The 26,883-nt window shown below is 45.6% G+C and overlaps 1 protein-coding gene across 1 annotated transcript in view; it reads right to left on the bottom strand.

Annotated features, from left to right (window-relative positions):
- lrrc75a (leucine rich repeat containing 75A) overlaps positions 1-26,883 on the bottom strand; it is a 46,137-nt gene that overhangs the window by 5,029 nt on the left and 14,225 nt on the right. The window contains exons 3-4 of the mRNA XM_035623692.2: positions 18,599-18,711; positions 883-1,156 (exon numbers count right to left, since the gene is read on the bottom strand). Coding sequence (XP_035479585.1) covers positions 883-1,156; positions 18,599-18,711 — 387 coding nt within the window. The remainder of the gene's footprint in view (positions 1-882; positions 1,157-18,598; positions 18,712-26,883) is intronic.

Here is a 26,883-nt window from a genome sequence, read left to right as displayed (position 1 = left end):
TCAGGTTCATAATTTTAACTTGGGTTATTACTTGAAAAAGTTGGTTAGAAAATGTATCAGTTTCCTCAGACTGTCCGTCCCTGCAGCTCCTCTTTCCAGCCTCTGTCTGAAACACTTGGTTTTAGCTCCTGTCTCTTTAAGGCCCCTCCCTCCCAATGAAGTCTGCTGTGATTGGCCAACTGGCTCCACTCTGTTGCGATTGGTCAACCGCTTTTTTAGAGACTAGCCGCTAGGCCGTATCCACTTTCATAAGATGGTAATGTCACCATATTACCGAAGTATCGTTCGGCGTTTCAGCAGCTTCAGGAGCCGTGTTTTTCTGTCAGTGAGGACTTTGGCCTTTTTTTTTTTCTTTTCCTCTCCTGCCCCGCAGCCTGGTATACAGTATAAGGAGCTGAATACCTTGTTGAGAGTTTTAATATACTCCCTTGTCTGTTTTATTATTTATTTAGTTATGTTATGATTTGTCACCTTTGGCCTTTTTGACTCTGCAGACCTTTTACATACACAAAACCTATATAACACACTAGAGGAAAGGGAATAACTGATAAAAGCCGAACATTTCTCCTTCAAGGCTCAGAGAGACCATAGGTAGTGGGAGGTCCCAGGTCTGCAACACCATGGGGTTCACTTTTGCTGAATTTGGATTTAAAGTTTGATGGAAAATATTTGTTTTCCGTGAAATTGTTCTCTGAAATGTTTTTCTCTTCAGAACAGACAATGATACAAGCGAGACGGGTGACATCATTCTTTGTAACAGAAAAGCAAGGGGGCTCTTTTGTTTGCAATTACACCCAATACTAATACAACACAATATCGCGATTACATTTGATCAATATGTGAAAAAAAAACAATAATCCAAATGATAAGTGACTTTCTGACCTTCAGGGCATCGGTCAGCTCCTTCAGGACCGTTCTGGTCAGCCTGTTTCCATTCAGTGCCAGGGTCTCCAGGTGTGGCAGGGCGGCCAGCGTGGGCAGGAGCAGGAGGAAGGCCTCGTCCGTCAGCTCGGTGAAGCCCAGCTCCATGCTCACCACAGTGGACGCGTGGCGCTGCAGGTGTGCACACAGACGCTCCATGTCTCGAGCCACCAGGGGGATACCGGACAGATCCAACGCACCGCTGGACGGCGGGGCAGACAGCACCGCCTTCAGGCTGGAGACACACACGTGAACAATATATCAGAAGTGTGTTTAAGTTGATCAATCACTGGAGCATTCATTTATTTACTAACTCTAATATTTACATTTTCATACTGCTGAATTCGTATTTCATATCAGTGTCTGCAAAAATAATACATTCTATACAATAACCTCAAACAATAACCTTCTCATATCAAACCTGTGCGAGGCAACATAATAATGTTTTCCGTTTCCACACTTTTGTCCTCTTTGGCTGCAAATTATTCACTGTGAAGAACTTATTGAGCAATGCGTTAAAATAATAGGTGGCTTCACTATCTATAATAGACACCACGGTTTCTCTCTCTGAACATTTCTTCTGATTTATGCAGCCAGACCCTCTGAAAAGCTTGGCCCTGACTCGACTCGGTTTGGCAGAGAATTATGTGAGCCGAGAAAAAAGAGGTGATCCATAAAATAGAAAAAGCAGATATCAAAGGCTTATTTTTTTTCCAGCTTACAAATGAAAACCATTCTTTGAATACATCCCTGAACACGAGGGCCAACAGCCGTAATCACACATAAATTAAATACACGTGGACATGAGGCTTAGCGACACACATGCACACTAAGTAGGTTCAGCCATGTTTAGCACAAAGGTTTACTGAGGGAATGTGGGACTCGACCATTATCATGACAGCTCATTCTATTTATTTGTTCACATACCAGCGAGACTCTGGAGGAATCTCCGTGGAATCTAGGCCAGAGCAGCCCAAAGCAGAGCAGAGCAGCAACATGGGTCAAATATAGCCCCGCAAAAAGAGTTTCGCTCACTTTCCCAAGGGCCACGCGGAGTTACAGTGTCAGTGTGTCATATTTCTGGTTTGACCTTTGGGGGCAAAGCGTGCGACAGCTTGTCAAACCACCAATCGTCGCATTTTTATTTGGACTTGTCATACCGGGAAGGGCACAGGGGTTAGTAGCAACATGTACAGTGGCTCTGCTCTGTTGTGTACGAGCCAGCATGCTCATTCACAATGACCCAGAATTCTGACACGAAGTGAAATACATGGACTTCGTCACATCGTTCATTTCATGGTGCTTTCCCTGCCGTTCACTGCACTCGTGTGTTTGTCGGCCCGAATGAAGAGCAGGTTAACGGGCTGTCTGCCCTCCGGCCTCACCTCTGCCCGCCTGGTGCCATACCTAATCCTGTCAGGATGCGCCGGGTTTAAAAAAAACAACCCACAAATCAACTCGTTGACTCCCCCTCCGCTCCGCGTCGACACTGTGGCCACGAGAGAACCAGTGATGGAGAAAATATTTTTGCGTTATTTTACTCGTCAAGTAAAAGTAGCGGCACAGCACGCCGGAGGTCAAAACCCAGAAAGTAAAAGTATGGATTTGAAAAGGATTTGTAGAAGTCTCCCGTGACCCACGCAGCGACCTCAACATGCCGCTGCGATGTCTTTTGCAGTCGGTTACATGTCCAGTTCACATGTGACTAAAACAAGCCTCTGGCACTTCACTGTCAAGGTCAGGGCAGGGAAATTCTGAACATGAATATAAAAATAAATACAGACATTAAATAGAGTCACAACAGCTGTTCTCCGTAACATCAGGCTCGCGCTTGATAATCGGCATCATTTAAAAACCATGGGGAGGAGAACAAGCTGAAAACACAACTTTTATGAGCATCTCGTAAAGTCGATAAGGCGTCCGCGTTCATCTGGAGCGGTGTCTTTGGGCACATGGAGCCACGAGTTTAATATTCACTCTCTCGCTCTGTGTGTGTGTGTGTGTGTGTGTGTGTTTGCTCTCCACCAGCTCCCGAGGGGAATTTCTGGCTCCTCGCCTGCTCCAGCGCCGCTATGTTCCCCAGCTATTGGTCAACTCTGTCTGTGGGCTTTCTGCTGATATCCTTGAAATGAGTGAGAGTGAAACGGTCACGCTCTAAAACCCCCCCAAAACATTCTGAAGGGCTAGGGTTATAATTATCTTCGGGTTTGTCACTTTCATATTAAAGTCATTTGAGCTATCGTTAACATACAGAATTCTTTGTTTAGAATCACAGCTTCAAAGAGGTGCGAAAGCGTTAAAGAGATCCAACCATCGGTCCAACCCCTCAGTAGACTGAGATTCTACAGGTCAAGCCTTCGGGGTTTTTTTGTTTTTTGTTAACCGATGTACAGCTACGTCTGCAGCCACAGTATGCTTCCCAGAAGTAGTAGAAGAGCAAGTGCTAATATCAAGCCAACCTGTCCACTGGGTACAGGCAGCTTTGGACCCAGGCGGCTTTTGTTTGATATCTAGCATAAGCATTTATGGCCCACTATTGGCATGGTTAGAATCCTTTATCTTGGAAATGTGGCAAAGTTCAATAAAGCAATGATGGATGGCCTATTTTGAAAAAAATATTGTGACAAAATTCTTAGTTGGGTACGGCCTTATAGAGAAGCTTAAAGAGATATTAACAAGTACTGTGCGTGTGACTGAAGTGTATTGTTATCATACACCATCCTAGTGCTGTAAAAAACTGATGTGTATTAATCCGCTATTGAAAATAGGCCCCAATAAATGCAAAATGTCCTCCTATATGAGTAATGTGCGCTTAAAACTACAGTGATAATTATTTCTAGTAATTATAAATGGAATCACATTCATGTATTTGTGAGGTTAGATTAGGGCTGAGGCAGAGACTTAGTGGTAAAATGTTAAATGTGCAATTTGTCAATCAGTAGGTGCTTCAGTGGCACAAAGCACCACTGACAAACATCACAGTATATACAGACAGTACGTACTTTAAAAAAACCATGGCAACCTGTATACGTGAGAGCCCACTGGCTACGACAAGGGGCAACGTTTGGTGATGGTGCCACACGGGCTGTGACGACCTGTTTCCCACATGTCTTGTGATACATATATATTTTTTTCTTTTATTAAAAACTTTGCAACAAGTCAGTCCTTGCAAATGAATGCAAATGAACCGGGGGGGAAACAAAAGCAACTTGAGGTTGATGAGGCTACCCCTCACCGTCTGGGTAAGTGGTCTAAAACCACTTCCCACAGAGGCCCTGGAGGTTTGCGCACCAACCCGACTCGATGCAGCGGGGGACGTTTCCTCCTCTCCGAGAGAAAATGTGTTCTCATTAGTTAACACAGCTGCGCCCTCGGCCCCCAGTTTACACGCGGTCTGAAACCGCTGATCTAATCGTTCCAGCACATATTCGGATCCAGCTGCTTCTGTTCGGACTACAAGTGTTTTTCTTTTTCTGCAAACACACACACCCGCCCACGCACTTTATATGATTCAATCATGATCCCAACCTGCAGACGGTCTTTGATGTGTTATCAGCGTCGGGAAGCGTCTGGGGGACGTTCCCAAACGACCCCCGTCCCCCCTCGCTTTAGCCAGACAGGCCACCGTTCCCAAAAACCCCACTCCGCCCTGCACGTGTTGAAGCAACAAACAAAAAGAGGCAGGACTGCAGATGTGCAAATGTGCCGAGAGAGCCCATGACGCTTTTGGCCGAAGACCAGCATCCCACACGACAGACAGAGAGAGAGAGAGAGACACCGGATTTGAGTGGAGGTCCCCCCAACCCTGTCTGGAGGACATCCAGCAGGATGGATGGTGGGACTGAGGGCGGATGCCATCTGCGACATACTCCGCATCAGTATAAACTGATTAGCACTTTTGCAAAAGATTCATCAGAGCTGAGACAACAATGGCAGATTGAACACTCAAAATTCTTAGTCATTTTTTGAAACAGTAGGTCTGTCATTTCAGACAGAGGTTAAAGAAAAAGCATGAGCAACATTTGCTCACTTAAAAGACCACTTTCTTGTGTGATGGGCCAAGCACCAGGAGGCCTGCTGAAGGGCAGTGCCCCTCGGTGCTTGAGGGCATCGCCTCTTATCAGCGTGGAGGTTCTGTAAATCAAACTATAAAACGAATGGAAATGGCAAATTCTCAAATCGGACATAACTGCAGGACGTCTCGTGTCTGTTATACATAAATGTTATGCTCATTACTTACTAGTACTAGTACTTTTTATGTATCATAAAAAAGTGCCTCTGTTAATAGTGTTAAAAGCGTTTTAAAACAATAAAAGAAATGCAACCCATATGAGATCTGAGTAATAATTAAGAGGTAACCATAGACTGTGTACAAAAATGGACGAAGTCACCGGGTCCGTAAAATGAAGCCAATACGCACGTGCCTGAAAAACATGCATTCTCTGATATCACCAACAGAGGGCGACTCCCCGGGTTGCAAAAAGAAGTCAGTGTGTGTAGAAGTCTATGAGAGAAGGATTCTACTTGATTAATAAAGTCAGTCAACATTTTCCTGAGCAGTTTAAGCGCTTCCGCATTGGGATTTCACTTTCCACACCCGGTGACTACGTCCATCTTTATACACGGTCCATGGTAATAATGCAATAATGACAACTGAGCACTTATCGTCGGGAACACGTCGTCTGGGGAACAAGCTGCTGTGACTGCGTCGCAGCGCGGTGAACAGAAGATCGTCTGGTCTGAGGGAATACAACACTGATCCAGTACAATGAGAGCAAACATGGACAAAGACATTTACAACAATCTATTTGAAACCTAAAGGGATCCTTCAGGCCCAATGTCTGATAGCCTGTACGTGCGTTGAATCATAACACTTGGGAAATCAAACCTCGAGAGTTATGATCTGCTCCCCTACTTATCCCCAGAAGTGTAGAATGAATGAAGATACAGCGGGGACTGCATCATAGCCGGTATTTCATATCACCTCTCCGCAAGGTACTCCTTTTGTCTTCAGCGCGTCACGACGAGGCCTAACTGTGTTTCTCCTCCTCCGTCCGTCTGTCCCTGTCAGCCTGGAGCTCTCCGTATCATCTGTTTCCCCTCGGAAACCACAAGCTTGTTTCCTGCAACAGACTCACGAGGTCAATCCAGGTGAAAGTGTTAAAAAAAAAAAAATTTGAAGCGCCGTCCTCTTCAGAAATGAAAAGTTTAGAGATTGAATTATTAAAAAAAATATGGTCTTATCACGTGGCGCGTTCCACGTGTGGCTTTAAATGCTGTCCTTATTTCTCCTCCGCCTGCCCGCCTGTGTTTCTCTCCTCCAGAGACCATTTATCCCCCAGTCAGCTAGTGTGTGTGTGTGTGTGTGTGTGTGTGTGTATGTGACGGCAATTCTCCTCGTGCCTCCTCCCCTGTCCTCTGAGGTTAGAAACCATCCTCTTTTCCTCCACCTCCCGGACATGCAGGTACCAAAGGCGGGGCAGAGGGTGTGAGCGGCCAGGTTCATTTTCTGCCAGACAGTGTCACCGTTGATCCACGACGGAAGAGGAGGAGCAACATTTCATTTTGGATGCGGGGCCGTTCTCTGTATGACTTGACAGTTGTGACGTGTGTACAGAACAGAAGCCGCCCACTCCAATGCAGGCATGTTGTTCAGCGCGTAAGTACGCGCCGTCAGGTGCTGCGTTTATGATTCCAGGCAATCGCTACGGCGCCCGACGCCACTGATTAAGCCGACGTCTGGCACAGAGGAGGAGCGAGGGAAGCCAGAACTTGCAATACAGTGTTAGACACGTTCAAAATTGTGTAAGTATCTGGCACAGGCAACATTTGTAATGCTACAATCAATGAATCAATAAAAATCAATGCATTTTATGTGGGTCATTTTAAACATCTGCCCCGGAGTCAATAATGCTTGTAAGAGGCTGTTTCTATTCATCAGTCAATGTGCTGCATTTGTGCTTGGTTAATGCGCCTCCCCGTCCATGTGCCGCCAGTCTCATCTCATCAGTCTCATCTCGCTCATCACATCACAACATCCGCCCATGGTGACGTTTCCACGCGGTGCAAATAAATGAAGGACCAAATATCCTTGAAATAAATAAAAAATATAAAGCCTCCTCCTTCCGAGGTGGCCCATGGTCCTGACCCGATCATGAAATAACCTGATGTATAGACATGCTCACTGAAACAATTGACTGATCGAAAATTGTTTAATTGTCTGTTGACTGACTAACTGATTAACAGAACGAGATGGAAGATGATGATGATGAAGATATCAGGTACTTTTAGTCGGATGCTCGTTCATCAGCCGCAGCCTTGGCTGTTTACAAAAGTCGCTTGCGGCAGGCGTCGTGGTATAAACCCCGCCCATTATCAGATAATGGGTTGTGATTGGACCGGCAAGTTTTCTGCTGGAGAGAAATCACTTCCCAATGGAGGGGATCCAGACGGGGTCTGGCAGAGCAAATGAAATGAGCTCCCAGAATTCGTCTGGGTCCCAGGCTGTGTAACTGCAGCTTGTATTGAGGTTTCAGTCCCCCGGAGGCCAATGATGGCTCACCGTGTCCTCAGGAGCAACTCATTCTGAGCTGTCCTCACCACATCCACTGTGTGTTAAGTCATTTTCTAAACCAATATTCTGTCCCAAAGAGTTGCAAACTTCAGTCGTCATAAGTTCAAACCCAACGACGCGAGGAAGAAAGCAAACTGTGACCGAAGCGGACGGCTTCTGCTGAGCCGTGCGTCGGACTACTACAAAGTGCCTTTATCTGTGTGTCTGGCAGCAGCGGAGCTCAGTGGGTGATACCATTATTCACACACGGCTACGGGAGGTCACTGGTCCGCTGGCAGCAAACATGAGTCACACTGAGGGCACAAACAGATGATGCCGTTGTATTACGGAGGAAGGCCGGGCCGCAGATGCAAATGGGAACCCATCAGTCCTCCTTTATCTGATTCAAATGTGCTTATGTATTCATGTTCGGCCATGCCAGCGCATTCAAAGTGCCATGGCTGGTCTGGAAGCACGTCGCCGTACACAGCGGTGAGCTTTACATCGAGGGCAGGCGGCAAAGGTTACATTTGAATTTCTTTTCTTCGCCAGGCCACTTCACATTGCTGCGCTGCAATGTGCATGAAATATGAAAAGCTTGTGAGCGGCGATGCATACCCTGCGCGCTTGTATAGACTTCTACGTATACACCAAATACATTGCATTTGTCCCTGCCACAGATTCATAATGATAATATGAACATGAATACTTTAACACAACATCCAAAAACAATCAAAAATGTGAGTTGTTTTGTGCTGTAGCTTCATTGTAGAGCACGTACACAATGTGTGTATGTACATGTATTTATACATCCTAGACTGTTGTACACGTATTTCCTTAATCATTTTCATACTTATTGACTTTCTCCCAATTGTTTTCCCTTTTTATGTCTGGTTTGACATAACTCTCTTTTTAAGCAATTCATTCTTTTAGATTCTTTTTCTCATCTCTCATGTTTGTATTTTATCTTACACACACACACACACACACACACACACACACACACACACGCGCGCGCAAACACACACACGCTCACACACACACCCCCACCCTGCGACCCTTTAAGGATACAGAGCTATAGATAATGGATGACGGATCTTTATTGTTTTATCTTTATCTTTATGTCATCTCTTTAAGTATTTAATTATCTTTATCTCCATCATTTTTTCTGTCTTCGTTGGCCTCTGGCGCTTCCTCATCTCAGAATGTGTGAGATTTACGATAGCGCTTTCCCCCCAGTTGCCGCTAATATTGTTTGGCTCTGTGAGTGGACGGGGGTGGGCGGTCTTGCTGTTATTGCTTTTATTCTGTGAATCACTTTGTGTGTTACATCGTCTGCATGAGAAGTGCTGTACAGATCAAGTGTGATTGATTTAAGGGTGGTAGAGGAGGGAGAGGGTGGAAGTTAAATGAACGTCTGACCCACCTGAACTCACCAAACATTCACAGGTGTTTGTATCTGAGTCACGTGAGAGCAGACCGTTAAAATCGTATCAAAGGCCGAATCCGCCCTTCTTTTGACGTCTCCTTCTGGCACAGCATCGCCGCTGGTTCTGTCATCATCTCATATCTTTTCCGAAGAGGGGGGTGTCTCATTGTTTTCCCTGTTCTCCTCTGTGTGCCATGAACACACACGCACACACACACACACGCACACACTGGTATTGTAAAGCCAACAACAGCCTGAGGGTCACAATGTAATTCAGCGAGGGAATGGCCGAATTGCACAATTCGGGACGAGGGCAGAGATGATTCAGAATGATTCAGAGGACGAGTCAAGAGAAAGAGGGGGAAAAAAAAGAGATCTGGACTAAAATGAGAAAATGGAGAAAGAAAAATGAACTAAAGTGCTTTTGAAGTGCTGGTATTAATATTGAAAGGTTCTGGCCCATGTTAATATTTAACGAGCGACTCCGAACAAATGGTGTCAGATGTGAGCACGTGGGTAACACTTCATAGGGGGGAGTAAAAACGTAAGCTCTCTCTCTCATGCACAACGATACAAGTCTACTCACCCTGTGGACACCAGTCAAGAGGGAGGCAAAGGCCTTGTTTCGGACGGAAGCCGCATCGCAACGCATTAATCGCCACAAGAGACAAATCAACTGGGAAATTATCGACGTGAGAGCGGACTTTGCGCGGATCAGAACAACACAGGAAGACGGAGGGGCCAGAGGAAGCTGTGGTGAAGAATAAAGCCACTCTAAATTGCTTTTCTTATCTCCACCGATGACATTTTTAAAACACAGGGAAATGGGCAGGACATTTAGATATGTGCAATATTGCATCTATATTACCAGATTACCATTTTATTTTTTCACAGCTGCATAAAATGAGAGAGATCAATGTCCTCAGCCGGAGCAGCAGAGATCTAAACTGAAATCCGTTTAGGTCAAATAGACTGAATGCTGTGACAAAAGCAAAAAATGAGAGTGACTATTTCAAGACAATGAATACTGGCACAAAACACCCGGGAGACATTCTGAGGCTTCATAACATGTTACTGTGGCCATAAACGCCAGCGAGCCCAATAACTAAAATTCAAAAGATGTGGAATTTTGAAATTATCTCTGTGTGTTGCCAAATGAACTGGCAACCACATGTTTTGAACAGATCCGATGATTTTTGCGGGCTACAACTTGAACGTTTTGATTCTGCTTCCTGGCCAGACGCAGGAGACACACGCTCAAGATGTTCTGCCTGCTCTGCTTTCCTAGTACAGGTCTCCAATAATACTCCCAGTGCCCCAGAATCGCTTTCCTCAACGAACAATACCAGAAAACGTCAAACTGCCGCCCCACAGTCGGAGCTTTTCTTCGGCGGCTGATCGACACCAGGCGCAGGGATTGAGTGCGAGGGGGTTCTAGCCCGAAAATCAATGATTTCTACAGACGGGAAAATGGATTAGAAACTATTAATATATAGTCATATTTTAGTGGTATTGCTGAAAAAGTGGCTACCAGATACCCGAATATCAAATACAACAGCTGCTTCAGTCTGAAGCAGTAACCCACAGTGGTCGAACTCTGCATTCGCCGTGAGTGCCGACTTCATCCCTCGTGTCTCGCACTCCCACGTTACACGTGAGGCAAACGTCCTCCCTGCTGCGTCCGCCCGCTGGTGAGTGGAAGCATTCGAGGGAAATGAAGGGGCAAGAGTGAGGCACAGGCATCGCGAGTCAACGCTCAGCCGTCTCCCTCTCTCCCTGCTGGGCCTGCCGGAGCACGGGCGGGAGGCCGACAAGCAGACCTGTCAGCGCCGCCGCGGCAGCAGGCGGCAGACAGAGAACAAGATGGAGGTCTGACTTGTGTGCACGTGTGTGTGTGTGTGTGTGTGTGTGTCTGTAAATGACTGTATTTATATAGCGCTTTTCTAGCCCTATTGAGCACTCAAAGGCACGTTCACCCACGTTCACACACAACAGCGCTGCCGTCTGCCGCGTTGGTTTCGGTCACATTCATACACTGCCCGAAGAGCCGTCAGAGGCAGTTCAAAGGGCTAAAGGGGCAGTACGCGATTCTGAAGCGGTCCACGTTTTTGTAGAAATCGGCGAGTATTTCCCTCTGAGGACGTCTCACCTTTCAAATCAGTGAGACACAATTCCACTATATTATCAAATTTAGAAGATTGGTAGCCAGCCCGGGAACACAGTTCATGCGGTCACGTTGTTCCCCTGTCGGTTCTCTCAGCAAGGGGTCCCACACGCCTCACCTCAGGCAGAGAGGAGATCAGGTCCGCCGGCCGATCCCGACTTTCAGCTGCAGCTGCCTCGTTCTCAAACCACTGAGAGGACTTGTTGAGCAAATTGAAAGGAGCCGTTGTTCAGCAGCCAGACAGGGAACAGTAAGCCTCGGTAATCTTTTGCTTCTTTTTCATGATTCTCAATCACGACTACTCTGAATAGACAACAACAAACCGACAGCCACTCCATTTACATTTCCTATATGGTCCGACAGCAACAAGGGACCATTTGCACTCCTGAAAATGTGTTCATTTGGATTTTTACCACTTATCCGATCACACACACACACACACACACACACACACACACACACACACACACACACACACACACACACACACACACACACACACACACACACTCTTTGTCCATTTCATTATCAGTGATGTAGGACTTGAAGTCTGAGAGCAAACTGGGAGTGTTCTCCGTACACAAAAGAAGCCAATTATCCCAAGGAGCCATTTGTTTTGCAGACTAGAGGAATATTTCCCATGGAGAATCACCGATCTTTTCTACTTTTTCTGCTTTTGCAACCACTTCCCTGCCAATAAAAGAATTCATTCACAACCCGGCAGATTAGGAGTTATATTTGGTCATGTCCCCTCTCCTGTTCATCTTTATTCTTCTGACTCAAACACACATGAGTATATCAGAGTCGTGATGCTGGCAGCGCTGTGTAACATCCAGTGGAGATTAAATCAACTTTATGGGTGAATATGTTTTTTAAAAAGCCTGTAAACAACGTTGGCCAGATGAAAGATTCATGAAGTCAAACGGCATCAAGGGATTGAAATGAAGGCACCGTCAATTTCACATGTGCAGCATGCTTTACTACTCCAGTGGAATTTACACACGCAGTTAACAGTCCAGGTCGTACAGATGTCATGTGTGTTGAATTAGAATTGTGTGTGGATGATGTTACAGATTAATGTGCTCGCTTTGGTTCAGAGATAGATAGAAAAAATATCTTGAAGTATTTAAAAATGGGAATGGAGACCACAAATGAATATGCTAAACTATGTAAATCTGATGATAATTCGGAAGTGGGTTCTCAGAGTGACAGACAGAGTGCCGTCACAGGACCCAGCTACTTTGGGCATTTGGGGGCTCAGGAGAAGTAGGAACATTGCCTAGAGCTAAATTATCGAGCACTTGAAAAAAATATCCAATCAGGGAACCACGTCCTACTACAGACTGAGAAATCTCCGTCTGTCTGTCTGTGTTTTGATTTTCTCGACATCTGCTCGTTCGATTCAGACAACGTCGCGACAAACGGACAAAAGATACAGATGATACCCTCATGTCAATCACAAATTAGTGTTGAAAAATCACAGAAAAATCTGTTTATAATAGAAAAAATGAAAGAAAAAACATGAATCATAAAGCTCCCATAATTAGGGCCCGAGCTGGCGAGAATTGAATCTGTTAGGATTATTATAATTCTTTTTAGGCCGAAATGATCACTAATTTTGTTTAAGTTTTAAAATATTTACTTTATAGATGAATAAAATCACCTCTGCTTTACTGATTCTCGGGTCCTCGTATGTTGCTGGTCACAGGGTTGAGCCAAATGTTTTATTGTGGCCGTAACATATTGGGGAGCTCATCCCAAAGTTTCTCCGTGGCACTTTGTGTGCACAGTGGTTTTTTTGTGTTCTCGATGAGTACAGGGGTTTGGCTGTATACTTAATACGCTTGCGTGTTATTTCGGTAATAGTGCAACGCTTTTTGTCCGTGATGAGCTGGAGGAGTGTGCTAAACCACAGAAAGCCTTGACATTCCCGTCGGTAGGCAAGACAAGAAGCAAAATCCTGAAGTGTTTTTTCTGCCTGTGCTGCAACCGGAGCCACGTGGAAGCGTCAAGCTGTGAGTTCAGGTGTTGTCCACTTTCCCAGAGATCTCTCTTGCTACTGGGGAGTTTGGCGTATCCGGCGTTCCATCTCCATCTGATTGGCGGCCCCCCCTCTGGGGTACACGGCGGCCATGTTAGTTAGATAAGCCGTGGTGATGCGTCACTGGCACGTGAACAGCAGTGCGAGCCGGAAACGAAGCGGATCCTGAGTTGTCATCTCTTTTTGAGGATGCCGCGTCTTGTCGAGGACCGGCACTTTGTTGAACACAGATCGAGGTGCTGTTAAAATCCTGATGCGACAACCCTGAGCTCGGCTCTCGGTCGTCAGATCGCTGGACATTCTGGTTTTAAATACGACCTGTGATTGGATGTTGCGCCACTTCTCCTGGGCTGTTCTCAAGCAGGATGTGGTGCAGCATTGTAACAGCGCCCCCGGTATCTGATCCTGGCTGTAGGTGAGCCTACAAATCCCACGTGCAAAGTCTGGTCGTAAGTTTTTGCCAACTATCATGTGTGCAACAACACGTTTCCCACGTAGTAAAATACCTTCTTTTGGGGGTTTGCTCATTAGTGTCCAGACTGACCAACGGACCAACAGGACAAGACCATCAAGGGTCTTTGATCAGGTTCTCCCGCAGCTCGCAGTGAAGCGTTGTTCGTCTGAGTGCGTAATTCCATCACGCACCTAAATCAATGGCGAGGGATTTGAAAAGGAAAGGACGACGGCGGTCCAGCATCCCCGGAGAAGCGGCTCGGTGAAGCGGAACAATGTCTGTAGGGGTTTGGGCCGTGCTCGTGGGCACAGAAAAACGAAGAGCGGGTACGATGGAACAGCTGAGAGGGGAGTTTTGACCCCAGGTGATAAGGTCATGGTCAAGGCGGAGGGGGGGTCTTCGCTGTCCCCAATTTGTATTACAGACAGCAGTATCCACACGACCACGGACTTCAGCTGCACACGACAGATTGACAATGACTACGACAGCGTGACGTAAAAACATTAAAGAAATCCCACCCCTGCACATGAAATCACAACAAATGATTTCAAGAGGCAGTGGCGGCCGGGACGAAATCGTGGGGGTCACATTAAAAAATCCCTGCGAGCTCTCCTGCAGTGGCCCGCATCTAGTCAGTCAGCGGGTGACTGTGATGAAGTCATGGCGGCTGCGGCTCAGGATTAAAAACAGCGGGTCGTCCACTAACCAGAAGGCCGGTGGTTCGACAGACGGCTGCGTGTGAATGGTGTGTGGCAGAAGAAGTGCTGCGCATAGAAGCACTGTATAAATGTGTGAGGGACTGTGGGTGAATGTGACTTGTTCTGTGAAGCGCCTTGAGAGAAAAAAAAAACCCCACAGTCAAAAATGCTGTCCATTTACCAGTTGTTCACTCGGGGCCGGGGCGTATATGTGCAGGCTGTGTCATGCGAACGTGTTAGAACCATGTCGAAATGTCCTTCCTCTCTACTATCCCTTGACCTCAGTGGGAAACGTCATGAGGTCAAGGAAAGGTGTAAAGGAGGACTCACAGGACTTAGGAACAACCCACAGCGCTGCTCAGAGAATCCGACTCCACGTTCACTATTCTACGCCATCACGCGTCGGAGGAGGTTGTTGACGCGCGTCTGTCGCGGGGAAACCTCCAATTTCCGAAGATGGACGACAAAACAACGCAGCGGCTCCATCAGCATGTTTCAGTGTAACTGAAAACAGTAACTTGCATTATGACGTGCGTCTCTTCTGGGTCATATTCATATACTTCTACCCCCTTTACTTCTACGTCGGATCGAATCGCTCACGTCGCGTGCACGGCGCGTCGCGTCAAATATCGCTGCCGCAATGAATTGTGGGGCGTCTGTATCTCCTGTCCGTTCGCATAGGAAGCTCCAGTGTGCCCTATGCTAAAGGAGCTAGGACATGAAGCATTGAAGCTCCGTTGCTATGCATTTGGACAATCCGAACAGCTCTCACCGTGGACGCTGATCAAATACTTCCGGGTGACTTCAAGAGTTCGGAAACGTCCTAAGCCAATTTGACAATTCGACCTCACCCCAGGCCGCATGGCAGCTAATCCTGTGGCCGTCATTCCCCGCGTGGAGCTGTCTGGTGCTGATCCGGGCAAGTGGCCCGTGCGCGCGGTGGTCGCTGTCCAGTGCTGAAAGTGTCTGGCGGGCTGTGAGCCCCGGGGCGCCGGGGAGGGGTGCAGCGTGTCGTTGTTCTGTCTGAAGCAGAAGGATCCCTCTCTTTCTCCCGGATGAAGAGCAGCTTCATTTGGTTCTGATATGGTTGGCTAAGAGTGGGATGCTCTGGGTCTTATGGCCACCTGCATGGTGATTCCCTCCTCCGTTTGGACAGATTCACATCTGTTCTCTTCTTTTTTGGTTAGTCAAATGTTTCACTGTGGTCATTACAGACGGTCTCCGCATCTTTCCATCTAAAAACAACTGGCAACAACATTTTGACTTTCTCCGCTCCTCACATAAAAAAATGAAATTGTGCACAGTGTTGAATCTCCAGACACAGCGGCTCTCCCCACAGGGGGAACCTCGGAGGCCCGCGCCACGATAACACGGATGTCATTGTTTGCATCGCAGAGGGCCACAGGAACACCCCAGAGCTGTCGCGGACACATGAGGGGACCGTCAGCGGGCGGGGGAAACAGCTTTCTTTTTATTTGACTTTGACTGTTAATGGAGTGTGTTCCATGCAAAGGGATGATTCAGTCCCGTCCCTTGCCCCGAGGCCCGGAGTAAATGGGGCCCGTCCCTCCTCCGGCTAATCACTCTCACCGGGGCTCATGAAGGCCTGAAGTGCCGACCGCAGCGCTGCGTCGATCAAATCCAATCCGCCAGTCCAGAATTACTTAAGATAATTACCAAACTCATTTTCATTTTCAACTGCAGGCTTTTCGTTTAACCCCACTATCGGTGAGACGCTGCTTCGACGGCATTTGTTGGAGTTCACTGTTCTGAAGGTAAAAGCGCTCCCAATCATTTTTGTTGACTGGGAAGGCACTGTGACACACACACACACACACACACACACACACACACCCACGCACTCATCCTCCTCACGCGCCAACTGGCCACATCGTTCGTCCTTGAACTTCTTTGTACCTTGTGCCGTGTTCATATTCATAAGTTATATATATTTTCTCCTGTGTTGATAGTCAGGGACTTTAGTTATTGTTATTTTGTTTACCCACATCCTGATAGTTTAAATTGATAATTTTTTTTTTTATAGTAAGATGGATTTGTTTGTTTGTTTCTTTTGGCCTTTGTCCACCCTGAAAATGAAGACTGAAGTATTCTTTTTTTTGGAAAGATTTATCGAATAAATGTCAGTTAACACTTAATAGCCTGACCTTTGTGGCTACTTGGGGAAGATGGGTGATCGTGTTGTGCATCCGCCATCCCCACACGGGGCATAACACAAACACACACACACACACACACACAGACGCACATGTATTTTTGTCGGGAAGTTGTCGCCTCTTGTTCATAACAACCGACCCTCCCCTCACACAGCAGTAGGAGATCCCGTCTCCAAGCGTCTGTTGTTAGTACATATCCTATTTTGTCATGAAAATACATATATATATATATATATATATATATATATATATATATATATATATTAGAATACTTGACATTATAATACTTAAATAGTCCATATGTCAAGAGACACATTCACTCCAATGAGTTGGTATGTGCTGGTCCTTGTATCAGAGCAACCATGAGTTAGCGAGCGCAGCACAGCCTCCACTGCAACGCCATGCAGCTCCTTACCGAATTATAGGAACATGAATACGTTCGCGTTTCAGAATGTTGGTTCGGACAAAGACATTCCCCCTGGTCTCCGATGTACCGCCTCCATCGCGTATCGCGGACGACAAATCCACTCATCGGGCGAATGATCGGCACTTCGATTCGAGCCGAAAAACTAGAGAGCATCGTGCGACGCGGAGCCGTCAACCCGTTAGTACGCAGGAGCCACTGCGCCGAGTGGACAGGCACAGTTGAAATTGGGATACAGTGACCTGTGACTATTGGCCAGAGGCGTCAAGTGTGGGGCCAATGGAGCTTTCCCAACTTTAAACCCCGACACTTCTGGTGCCAGTTGCTCAGACCGCATCCATCTTTGGAGTCAGCCTTCATTTTTTTTTTTATATCTCAACTGCACATCTGCGCCGCTGCGGTGGTGACAAAATCTGTCTGCAGACAGATGAAGAGAGAGAGAGAGAGAGAGAGAGAGAGACAGACATGGAAACACCGGCAGTGTTTTCTGCAACAGTAGGTGTCTCCAGAACCACATGACGCCGCGATGACTCACGCGAGGCTGATAATAACTGTTGGTTTTGCAGCCCCGCGTAAACAACCTAACTGAAGTGCTCCGGGGAATGGTTTCCTTTCCGAGATTCTTTATCGCCTCCGTCATTTTTTCTGCCCGCGTCTGTGTCAACAGAGCTTCCGAGTGCATTCGCGACTGCGGCGCGCAAAGTCTGGCAAAGCGGCGAGAGCACTGGAAGCTGGACAGCGGCACACTCACACCCGCAGGCGTTGTTCGCACACAGTGGCTCTGTAACTCTGGTTTTGCGATAAAAACACTGACGACGGTAAGACTTGGGTAGGCTTCTGCTTCTGGATATGGGCCGCAACAATCCCATGACTGAAATAACTGTCTAGAGTTAAGTTAACTACGTCCGCGACTATTTGTGCCGAGGCCGACCTACCGTTAACCACTGTGCACCAGAGAGCAGAGGAATTGAGATGAAATGTCAAGCCTATTTATGCAACATGTAATCATTTTACACCTCTCCGTCTTAGAAATACAGTAGGTTTAATTAAGGAGGCGGTCGAGGCGATGAAATACTGCTTCATCACGGCTGAAAGTCGAAGGCAGTGTTTTGCAGATGATGAAACAGCTTTGAAAAATCTGCCCATAATTCTTAGCTGACTGTAGAGCAGGAGACACACGTGGGGCGGTTGTTTATAGGAGTCGCTTTTTGACGGTTGATTTGCATATTGTGTAACCGCAGCTGTATATACCAAAGCCGTCCAGATCTCCATTTTCAATTTGGCTGCGGACCCTCAAAACGCAGGTGCAAAGAGGAAGAGAGGAAAAGCATGGAGAGGAAGCTGTGAATAGTCCCGGCTTCAAATGCACGCTCATCAAGCAATATTCAAATTTAGTTTGGAACCAAATGTCACACTGGAATCCGAACAGAAAACAACACAATTAAAATCAACGCAGTCATGTGCATCACAAAGATGGGCTGACTATTCGACGGTAAGAGGGAAACGAAAGGGCAAAGAGAGACCGTGAAGGTTGAAACGGATGCAAGTGATTTCATCTCCAACTGTGTGTATCAGTGAGAGTGAGAAAATCAAGACGCCGGGACATCGGTGGATTTTTTTCCATGGCATCCAAAGGGGCAGCGGATGATGACACACTGGTGACACACTGAGATGTCGACAGAAACACACACACACACACACACACACACACACACACATGCATGGCGCACGCACACTCACCAGGCCTGAGGTTTCCTCTTGAGCAGGCCCTGTCTCCTCCACTGCGAGTGGGGGCTGAGATGGTAGGTCAGCTGACGACAAACCTTTTCCATCGCCCCGAGAGAGTCGCCCTCCTGTCGGACACACGCGCGGAAACACAAAACAATCAGCTCAAGTACTGCGAAGGGGTGATGAGAAGAAAAAAACAACGGGGCAAATTAGACATGATTCATGTCTGTGTCGGCGAGAGAAGTGATTTCCTGCCGTTAGGTTACATCTGACTGGTAGCGCTGTTCAAACGAGCAAAAAACGAATTGAACTAGATACGTGAATAGGCATTTATTTGGTATGTTTACAGTAATGTATTCTTATTTCTTCCGATATCCGATCCAGTCATTTTGGCCAATATTACCCCGATACCAATATGGAATATGGGATCGGGAAATCCCTAAAAGAAATGCTTGATAAAATAACGGGAAGCACCAGATGCACAGTTCTCTGTTTGTGCCAATTGGATTTTAGACGTGTTAGAGAGCCAGCGTGCTCCTTGACACTGGCACAAATAAATAGAGTGCAGCCTCAGAGTAATGTCATTCATCGCCTTCGCTTGACAAGCACGAGAGTGCGTTGTGTTTAATCCTCACATTGTTTGTCTTGGTTTGTAGCATTAAGTTAAACTCCTGTAAGTACCTGTTGAGAGGAAAGGAAGAATTTTACTGGTAACTGCATATTGTTCAAAAAAACCACAAAACTGAATTTACAACATCGGCCACGGAAAGCGAAAAACCGTGTGTCTATGATATAATACTGATCTCTCATCTCTTAATCAGACATTTTATTTTAAGACTGTCACCTATGACTATGCAAGAAGCAATGCACGTCTGACTGTTGCGATGATGTGTGAGTCAGCGGCTCTCATGCTGCAGCTACATATTGTTCAGTTGTGAATACAGCCGTGACCCTTTTTCCCCCGCTATGGACCGAGTGTGTGCTATAACACAATGTCCTTCAGCTGAGCCTGGTGCTCAGTCATCTGTCAGTCACACCACACACAGGCCCGACGAGAACAAGAAGTCCGACCGCGCAAATACGACGGGCATGTGTTTTGCATACATCAAAGTGTGTGCAATGGTGTCGCAGCGCCAACACGCGGGAGAATGACACAAGGATACACGGTACTTAAAGTATTTTAAGGACCACTGGAGGGGGAAAAAAAACGAGCCAACACGCCTTCTGTCGACGTGAAATGTCTGATACAACGCTTCATGCTGTGTTCATAAGCCGTGTCCATAATTGCTGCCTACCTCATGTGCTCCATCACAGCCACTTCCTTGGATGACATTTGACTGTCTGAACTGTTCACGCTGACACAATGTAGTGCACTCAAACGACTTCAGATGACTGACATGTAAATTTCAAAAAAACAACCTTTATGTATGTATCATAAATACTAGAACAGTGTTGGGCAGTAACTAATTACTCAGTAATATATTACTGTAATATAATTACTTTTCCCAGTAACTAGTAGTGAAAGGGATTACAATCTCCTGAAATAGTAATTATATTAAAGTTACTGATCCAAGCAACGCTGCGTTCCTTATTACTATAAGATTACGTGTGCGCGCGGGCAGGTCACGTGGGATACGGCTACGAGCCAAAGAGCTAAACGAAGGATGGAGGATGACAGACATCTGGAGAAGCTCGTCGCTGGGCATTTCGTGGATAAGAGGTTTGAGAAGCTTCTGCTTATGACATACAATCGTTGTTTCACTTCTGACCATCAGGACCTTGCTTAATATGCCAGGGCAGAAATAACAGAACAAGAAGCTGGACACAATATGCAACGTTTTATGTTCTGTAAAAACCATCAGATACTCCTTCGCTGCTCTTATGACCGAATATGCAGAACCCGCAAAAAAAAGGAATACAGTAATACAACGAGTAACGTAGCTAATTACTTTTAAAATCAAGTCATAAGTGAGCTAATATAATTCTTTTTGAAAGAGTATTAAGTAACCCTAACCCTAACGGTTTAAAATCGCTTACTGCCCCTTTAAATGAGGAAGAAAATTTCAGACAGGGCTACCAGATCACTAATGCAGTGTGTGTGATGGTGTGTGTGTGTGTGTGTGTGTGTGTCTGTGTGAGAGAGAGAGAGAGGGAAAGACGCTTCCACCCATCCTCCACTGCATCTACTGAGACGGTGAGTCAGTTTGCAGGTCTCCAGCATCCAGTCTAAAAAAAGATGGTGAAGGGAAGAAGTGACGACAACAAAGACACTCGGCGTTCCCTGAACTGTGAGGAACCACCTTACTCGTTGTTCAGGTCAGTGTTTGTGTGCGAGCCTGTATTCTGGGCCTACTCTATAAAAGAACGGAGGGGCAGGACTTGGATACTGAAGCAGAAGAACAATTTTTAGTAGCAGACTGTATTTGTGAAAGTCAGCGAATTGACACCCAGAGGGAAGCAGAGAGAAAAAGTTCCACCACTTCCTGCCAAATTAATATTTTTTTCAATTTGTCAGATTATTTTGAAGTGATAATAATTCGCGCAGAGAAACTGTGAAGATGTTCTGGTATTTGTTCTTGTAAATCTATGTGTGCTTGGATGAGGCAAAAAAAAAAGTTGATGACACACTGTATTAATGGTGTAAATTCACATTTGTAGATTCATAGACTAATTTTCATAATTTTTCATGTCTCAATCTTCTGCTCTTGTGCTGTAACGTTTTCCTTTTAATTTATATGAAATGTATTTATCATTTCCTCAAAGCTGCACTAATCCATATATTTACATTATCAGCAGATGAAATGACTGCGTTCAGTATCATGTGATACAATACTCACAGATACAAACTCCCCCAAAATGATAACCCCCCTCAGCTTCACTGAGTGCTCTAGCACCTTTCAGCTGTCCCAGTTTCTTCTTTGACTTTGTTTAGATCTCGTTCAGGGATTTTCAGATTTTGTCTTCTCTGATAGTTTTGCTCAGTTTCTGAGGCAGGCAGTGCCAGGTTTAAGTCCTGGAACTCAGCCCAAGCCTGGAACTCAGTTACCAAACCATTGCTTAACTCACGCTGCCTTGCTCCTGCTCCTCTACCTAACTGCTCAACGTCGCCACCCTCCATCCGCATCCTCTATTGCTTGAAAGACTATAAAATATGCATGCATTTTGGGTCCAAATTCTACCTCAGCCTTTAACACTTACTAACCCTACTAACCCCCTACCCCTAACCCCCTAACCCTTTAACACTTACTAACCTTACTAACCCCCTAACCCTAACCCCCTAACCCTTTAACACTTACTAACACTACTAACCCCCTAACCCTAACTCCCCAACCCTTTAACACTTACTAACACTACTAACCCTACGAACCCCCTAACCCTAACCCTCTAACCCTTTAACACTTACTAACACTACTAACCCTACTAACCCCCTAACCCTAACCCTCTAACCCTTTAACTTACTAACCCTACTAACCCCTTAACCCTAATTTTGTGTTGTGTTTGAGTTGCAGCTGCAAAATGAGTCACAAAGGATGAAATTATTCTTAACAGTTCCTAAACGTTTCTTGAGTTATTTATTATGCGTAATTAATACATCATTACTATATATCATTGTGTGTTATACAATGTTTAGTTTCTGTCGGGGATTAGAGTTGGACAAATAATGGGATGGGTTGGGTTCATGTACTGTAAACACCGCGGGTCATTTTTCCTTTCCACCGCAGTCATAATTACAGTCACCATTTCCGAGTGTTTTTCTGGAAATTGGTCTTCTGTAATATACAGTAAATGAGTCCCACAAACAGTGTGAAACCTCAGTTTAACTCAGTTTCAAACAATGGCACTGTACAAGAAGGACCAGAGCAGACTCTACCTGCTCAGGAGACTCAGGTCCTTTGGAGTGCAGGGGGCGCTACTCAAGACCTTCTTTGACACTGTGGGGGCCTCAGCCATTTTCTATGGAGTGGTCTGCTGGAGCAGCCGCATGTCAACAGCTGACAGGAGGAGACTAGACAGACTGATCAGGAAGGCCAGCTCTGTCCTGGGATGCTCCTTGGACACAGTGCAGGTGGTGGGAGAGAGGAGGATGATGGCAAAGCGATCATCAGTGACGGACGACGACTCCCACCCCCGTGCAGGACACCGTCTCTGCACTGAGCAGCTCCTTCAGCGACCGGCTCCTTCACCCTCAGTGTGTGAAGGAGCGGTACCGCAGGTCCTTCCTTCCTGCTGCTGTGAGGCTGCACAACCAGCACTGCTCCAAATAGAACACACTCACACAGGACTCAACCACTGTGCAATAACCAACTGTGCAATATTTATATTCGTTCCCCATGTGCAACTATTGCTACTGCTCTGTACATATTATATTTTGTTACATTTTGTACATACATACTGCTTTTTTTTTTTTATTCCTGTAAATTTCTTTCTATTCGGCTATTTCTTCTATATTCTGTCCACTGTGCGACCAAATTTCCCCATTGTGGGACGAATAAAGGCATATCTAATCTAATCTAATCTGATCTAATCTAACCCTACGCGGGCAACACCATGACCTCTGAGCGGGCCTGGTAATAGCTCATCAAATGGCTCATGATTAGGCTCGTCCTGCAGAATGTGTGTGTATTGCTGTGGTCTCACAGTGGTTCAGACAATGAGCCAATTACAAAGCAGCATGGTGAATATTGTACTAGAGAGTACTGCAAGAGTACTGGCCTTATCATATCAATGACGCTGGATGAATTGAATTGTTCCTGAAATGAATGCGAGCGAGAGCTCAGATCGATGGCAGCACAGACTGCACCGTGGCATTTTCTACATTTCACTGCATCCAGTCCGGTGTCTTCTTGTCGTCCCTCTCTGTTATTCTAAATCCTTCCCTCTCTCTCTCTGCTCTCTCGTTACATTATTGACAAAGAACACATCTACGAATCGTTACAACCTCCAGAGAGCCGATGACCTCCCTCTCTCTCTCTTATTTATCGCACCGCTCCACCGCTGCTCCTTCCCCTCAGGCCGTCTGATGAGGTTCGTTTGCACACTTCAAATGGAACCATTACTTTATTTCCCCGCATTCCCGACACGCCCTGGTAAATTACTGCTATAACTGTTTCCCCATTCTGGAGATGAATTGTTTGAACAATCCAATCATACTTGTCTCATTTCAGCGGTAAGGGGACGTACAAGGCGAAGAGCGGGTCGACAGCTGGGCGCGGCTCACGGCTGGACCTTGGCTGTCGTCGAAGGGGGGACGCGACGTGCTCTCCAGGTGCATAGATAGTCCTCACAGGGTTTTGTAGGGTCAGGCTGCTACTTATAATTTACATACATGGGAAAATTATTATTCATAACTGACTAAACAACTGTACTGTTGTGAAAAGTCAAACTAATACACATTTGCAATTCTTTTAGCTCAAGGGACTGGGTGTGGTCACAACGGGGGAACTTGGTGTGTGTAAAACTCTCACTGTGGCCCTGATGCTGCACTCAAATATAGTACAGAAAGAAAGCCAAATACAATTGAAGAAATGTTTAAAACAAAGCAAGTTCCATTAGCTGAGGACAATTGTGAAACAGCCTTCTTTCCATCAACATATTTCCACGCATATTTTGAAGTTTTACTTAAAAAAAAACATTGATATGTAAAAACAAATAACTGGAAATGAAAAACAAATAATCAAATAGTCTTCTCTCCCTCTTGTACTGTAGATGGACAAGACAATTAGCTGTTTCTTTTTCCAGTTTTAGTTGTTTCCAGTTCACGGTCTCTACTTCTTCTACACTTAATCATGACCATGTGTAACATTGCCTATAAATAAACCGCTAATCACACTGAAAGCATCTGCAAGCAGCGAACCATGATAGTCATATTAGGCATTAAAGTACATTAGCATAATACCTAATATGACTAGAGTGTTTGGAACAAATTGAGGACGGGAATGGACAGAAGTGGTTCACGTGGTGGGAGTGTTCGGAGATAAGCCATGAAACTGGGTCAGTGTCCTCCATCCTTTAGTACTAACAATAAGTTGGTTCAATATGTTCATCTCCCTACATGTTTAGTGAATGATTTTATGTTCAAGTGTGCTGTTGAGATTACACCAGGAATAGACAGAACAGAAGTGATCCTGTTATTTGTTTAAAGATAAAACAACCTTCTTAAAATGATGCTCCTAAAAGTGCCTTTTGTTTCTAGTCTAGAAAAAGTCTAAGAGCATATTTTGTTTTAAAACACTCAATAAATCCAACTGACGCCGATGTGTGTCATCAGCAGAGAACAAAACTACTTGAAAATCAAATGTAAAAAGCAACAGTACTGTCAGTGCCTGTTGATGACACTTTGTCATCAACAGCATCTTTGACAGCATGAGGCGGTGTTTCAACTTTAAGAGAGAGTGAGACTCCTGGCAACGGGTCATCATCCTCGTGAACCCACAAAATGATTTGGCCATGGGAAATGTTTCAAATGTCCTCATGCCGACCACAGACACTGGACCACTTTTGTCCGCTCTCCTGTTAGTCCGCCGCACGTCTTTTCATGCTGCGATGTGTCAGAGTTATCCTTCGACCCGCCTCCCACTTCATTTAGCACTTTGAGGATGACAGGACGGTCTCTGTTAGCCGTACTCTGTCTGGTGAAGAGACACAGTGATGAAGAGGCAGAACAGACTGTGTGTGTGTGTGTGTGTGTGTGTGTGTGTGTGTGTGTGTGTGTGTGTGTGTGTGTGTTGTGTCTGGCGCCTGTAGGTGTTTGGCACCAAAGCAGCAGTGATTTATGACTAATCGATAACTTGCCGGTATTGCTCATTAAACACGCACGCACACGCGCACACACACACACACACACACACACACACACACACACACACACACACACACACACACACACACACACACACACACACACACACCGTCTTTTCGTATTCTTCTTTCACCGCGGCCTGTGGTGGTGATCCAGTTCTATTCAAATTGCATTTTGTCATCTGTTCATCCAAAAAACTTCTCATCTCCTCCGGTGAATGAGATCTCTCTGCCGGAATAAAAAAACCTAACGGGGTCCAACTCGACCATTCAAGTGAGATGTCAGTATCAGGTTTGGAGTGTGAAAAAGGTGAGAGGAGATAAAAGAAAATCTCATCATGCATCCATTTACTGCGAGACATCAGATCCCTAATCAATTGACATGCTAAATGTTTCATTAGCTTGAATTCACCGCCGACATTATACCGTCTGTGTCAGACAGCAAAACTGGCGTGCAACTCAATTTCACCATCAGAAATGACATACTTGTCCTTTAATATTAATCATATTTTTTTCATTTCCTCCATCCTTTCTCCCAATTTTTAAATTGTTCCGTTCGCTTAAATCTACGATGGAGATACCCGATGTCACCTCAAAAATGCGTCTGCGAAAGCTTGCTGTCGAAAAAGGTCAACAAGGTCGAAGATGTGAGATACTGAGACGTAAACACAGACAGTAAGTGACGAGCTCCAGATCACTTCACGTCGTCCGTGAACATACAGGTGAGTGAGGGGATGAATGTTTTTGGAGGCGCCTGTTGCGTCACAGTGATACACAGAGATGTTGTGTCTTGCTGATGTTTTAAATTTGATTGAATTGCTCTTAAAAATCAATGAAAATTGAAAATCCAGTGAAGCATATATGGACAACTCTGTGAGTGCAGGTTTTTCACAACTTTGATCAACGTCGTTCAAAGTTGGACATACATTAGCACCCACCAATTCTGTGGACACTATGACCCCCACCACCATAACTGACATTCGTTTTGACTTCAATGTTCATCACATGACCCTCAACACCAGACTAGAATGTCCAAACTGGATGAATCCGCAAAACCTTGGATTATGTGCAAACGTCAATAAAATTCTCGATGGGATACAAACTGTGGTCTGATGTGTAACACGCCCATCTCCCACCACGGCCTGCACATCCGCACTTTCTGCAAAGCGCAGAAGCATCGAATATGATCATAATCTGTCTTGGTGCTGGTCTGTTACTACGAATGAATTTGAATCATCATTTTGATGCACTTTAAAGCTCTGACTTTAAATCTAAAAAAAAACCCTCTTTAGTCATTCTGAAAAATGTAAAAGGCATGTTCAGCCTCTTACCATAGCTTCTGAATTAAAGTGGCAGATGATAAAAAAATCAATGACGGTTGTAACTGTGATCAGACATGTATTTCACATGTACACACGTGGATTTTCTGGTGTTGGCATCTGACATTTAACAAACAGTCAGTATCAGCAGGGCAACACACACACACACACACACACACA

This window comes from Scophthalmus maximus, chromosome 11 (assembly GCF_022379125.1).
Source record: "Scophthalmus maximus strain ysfricsl-2021 chromosome 11, ASM2237912v1, whole genome shotgun sequence".
In the NCBI taxonomy this organism is placed as follows: domain Eukaryota; kingdom Metazoa; phylum Chordata; class Actinopteri; order Pleuronectiformes; family Scophthalmidae; genus Scophthalmus; species Scophthalmus maximus.
The sequence above is the reverse complement of the archived record's forward strand: the minus strand, read 5'-3'. Positions and strand labels throughout refer to the sequence as shown.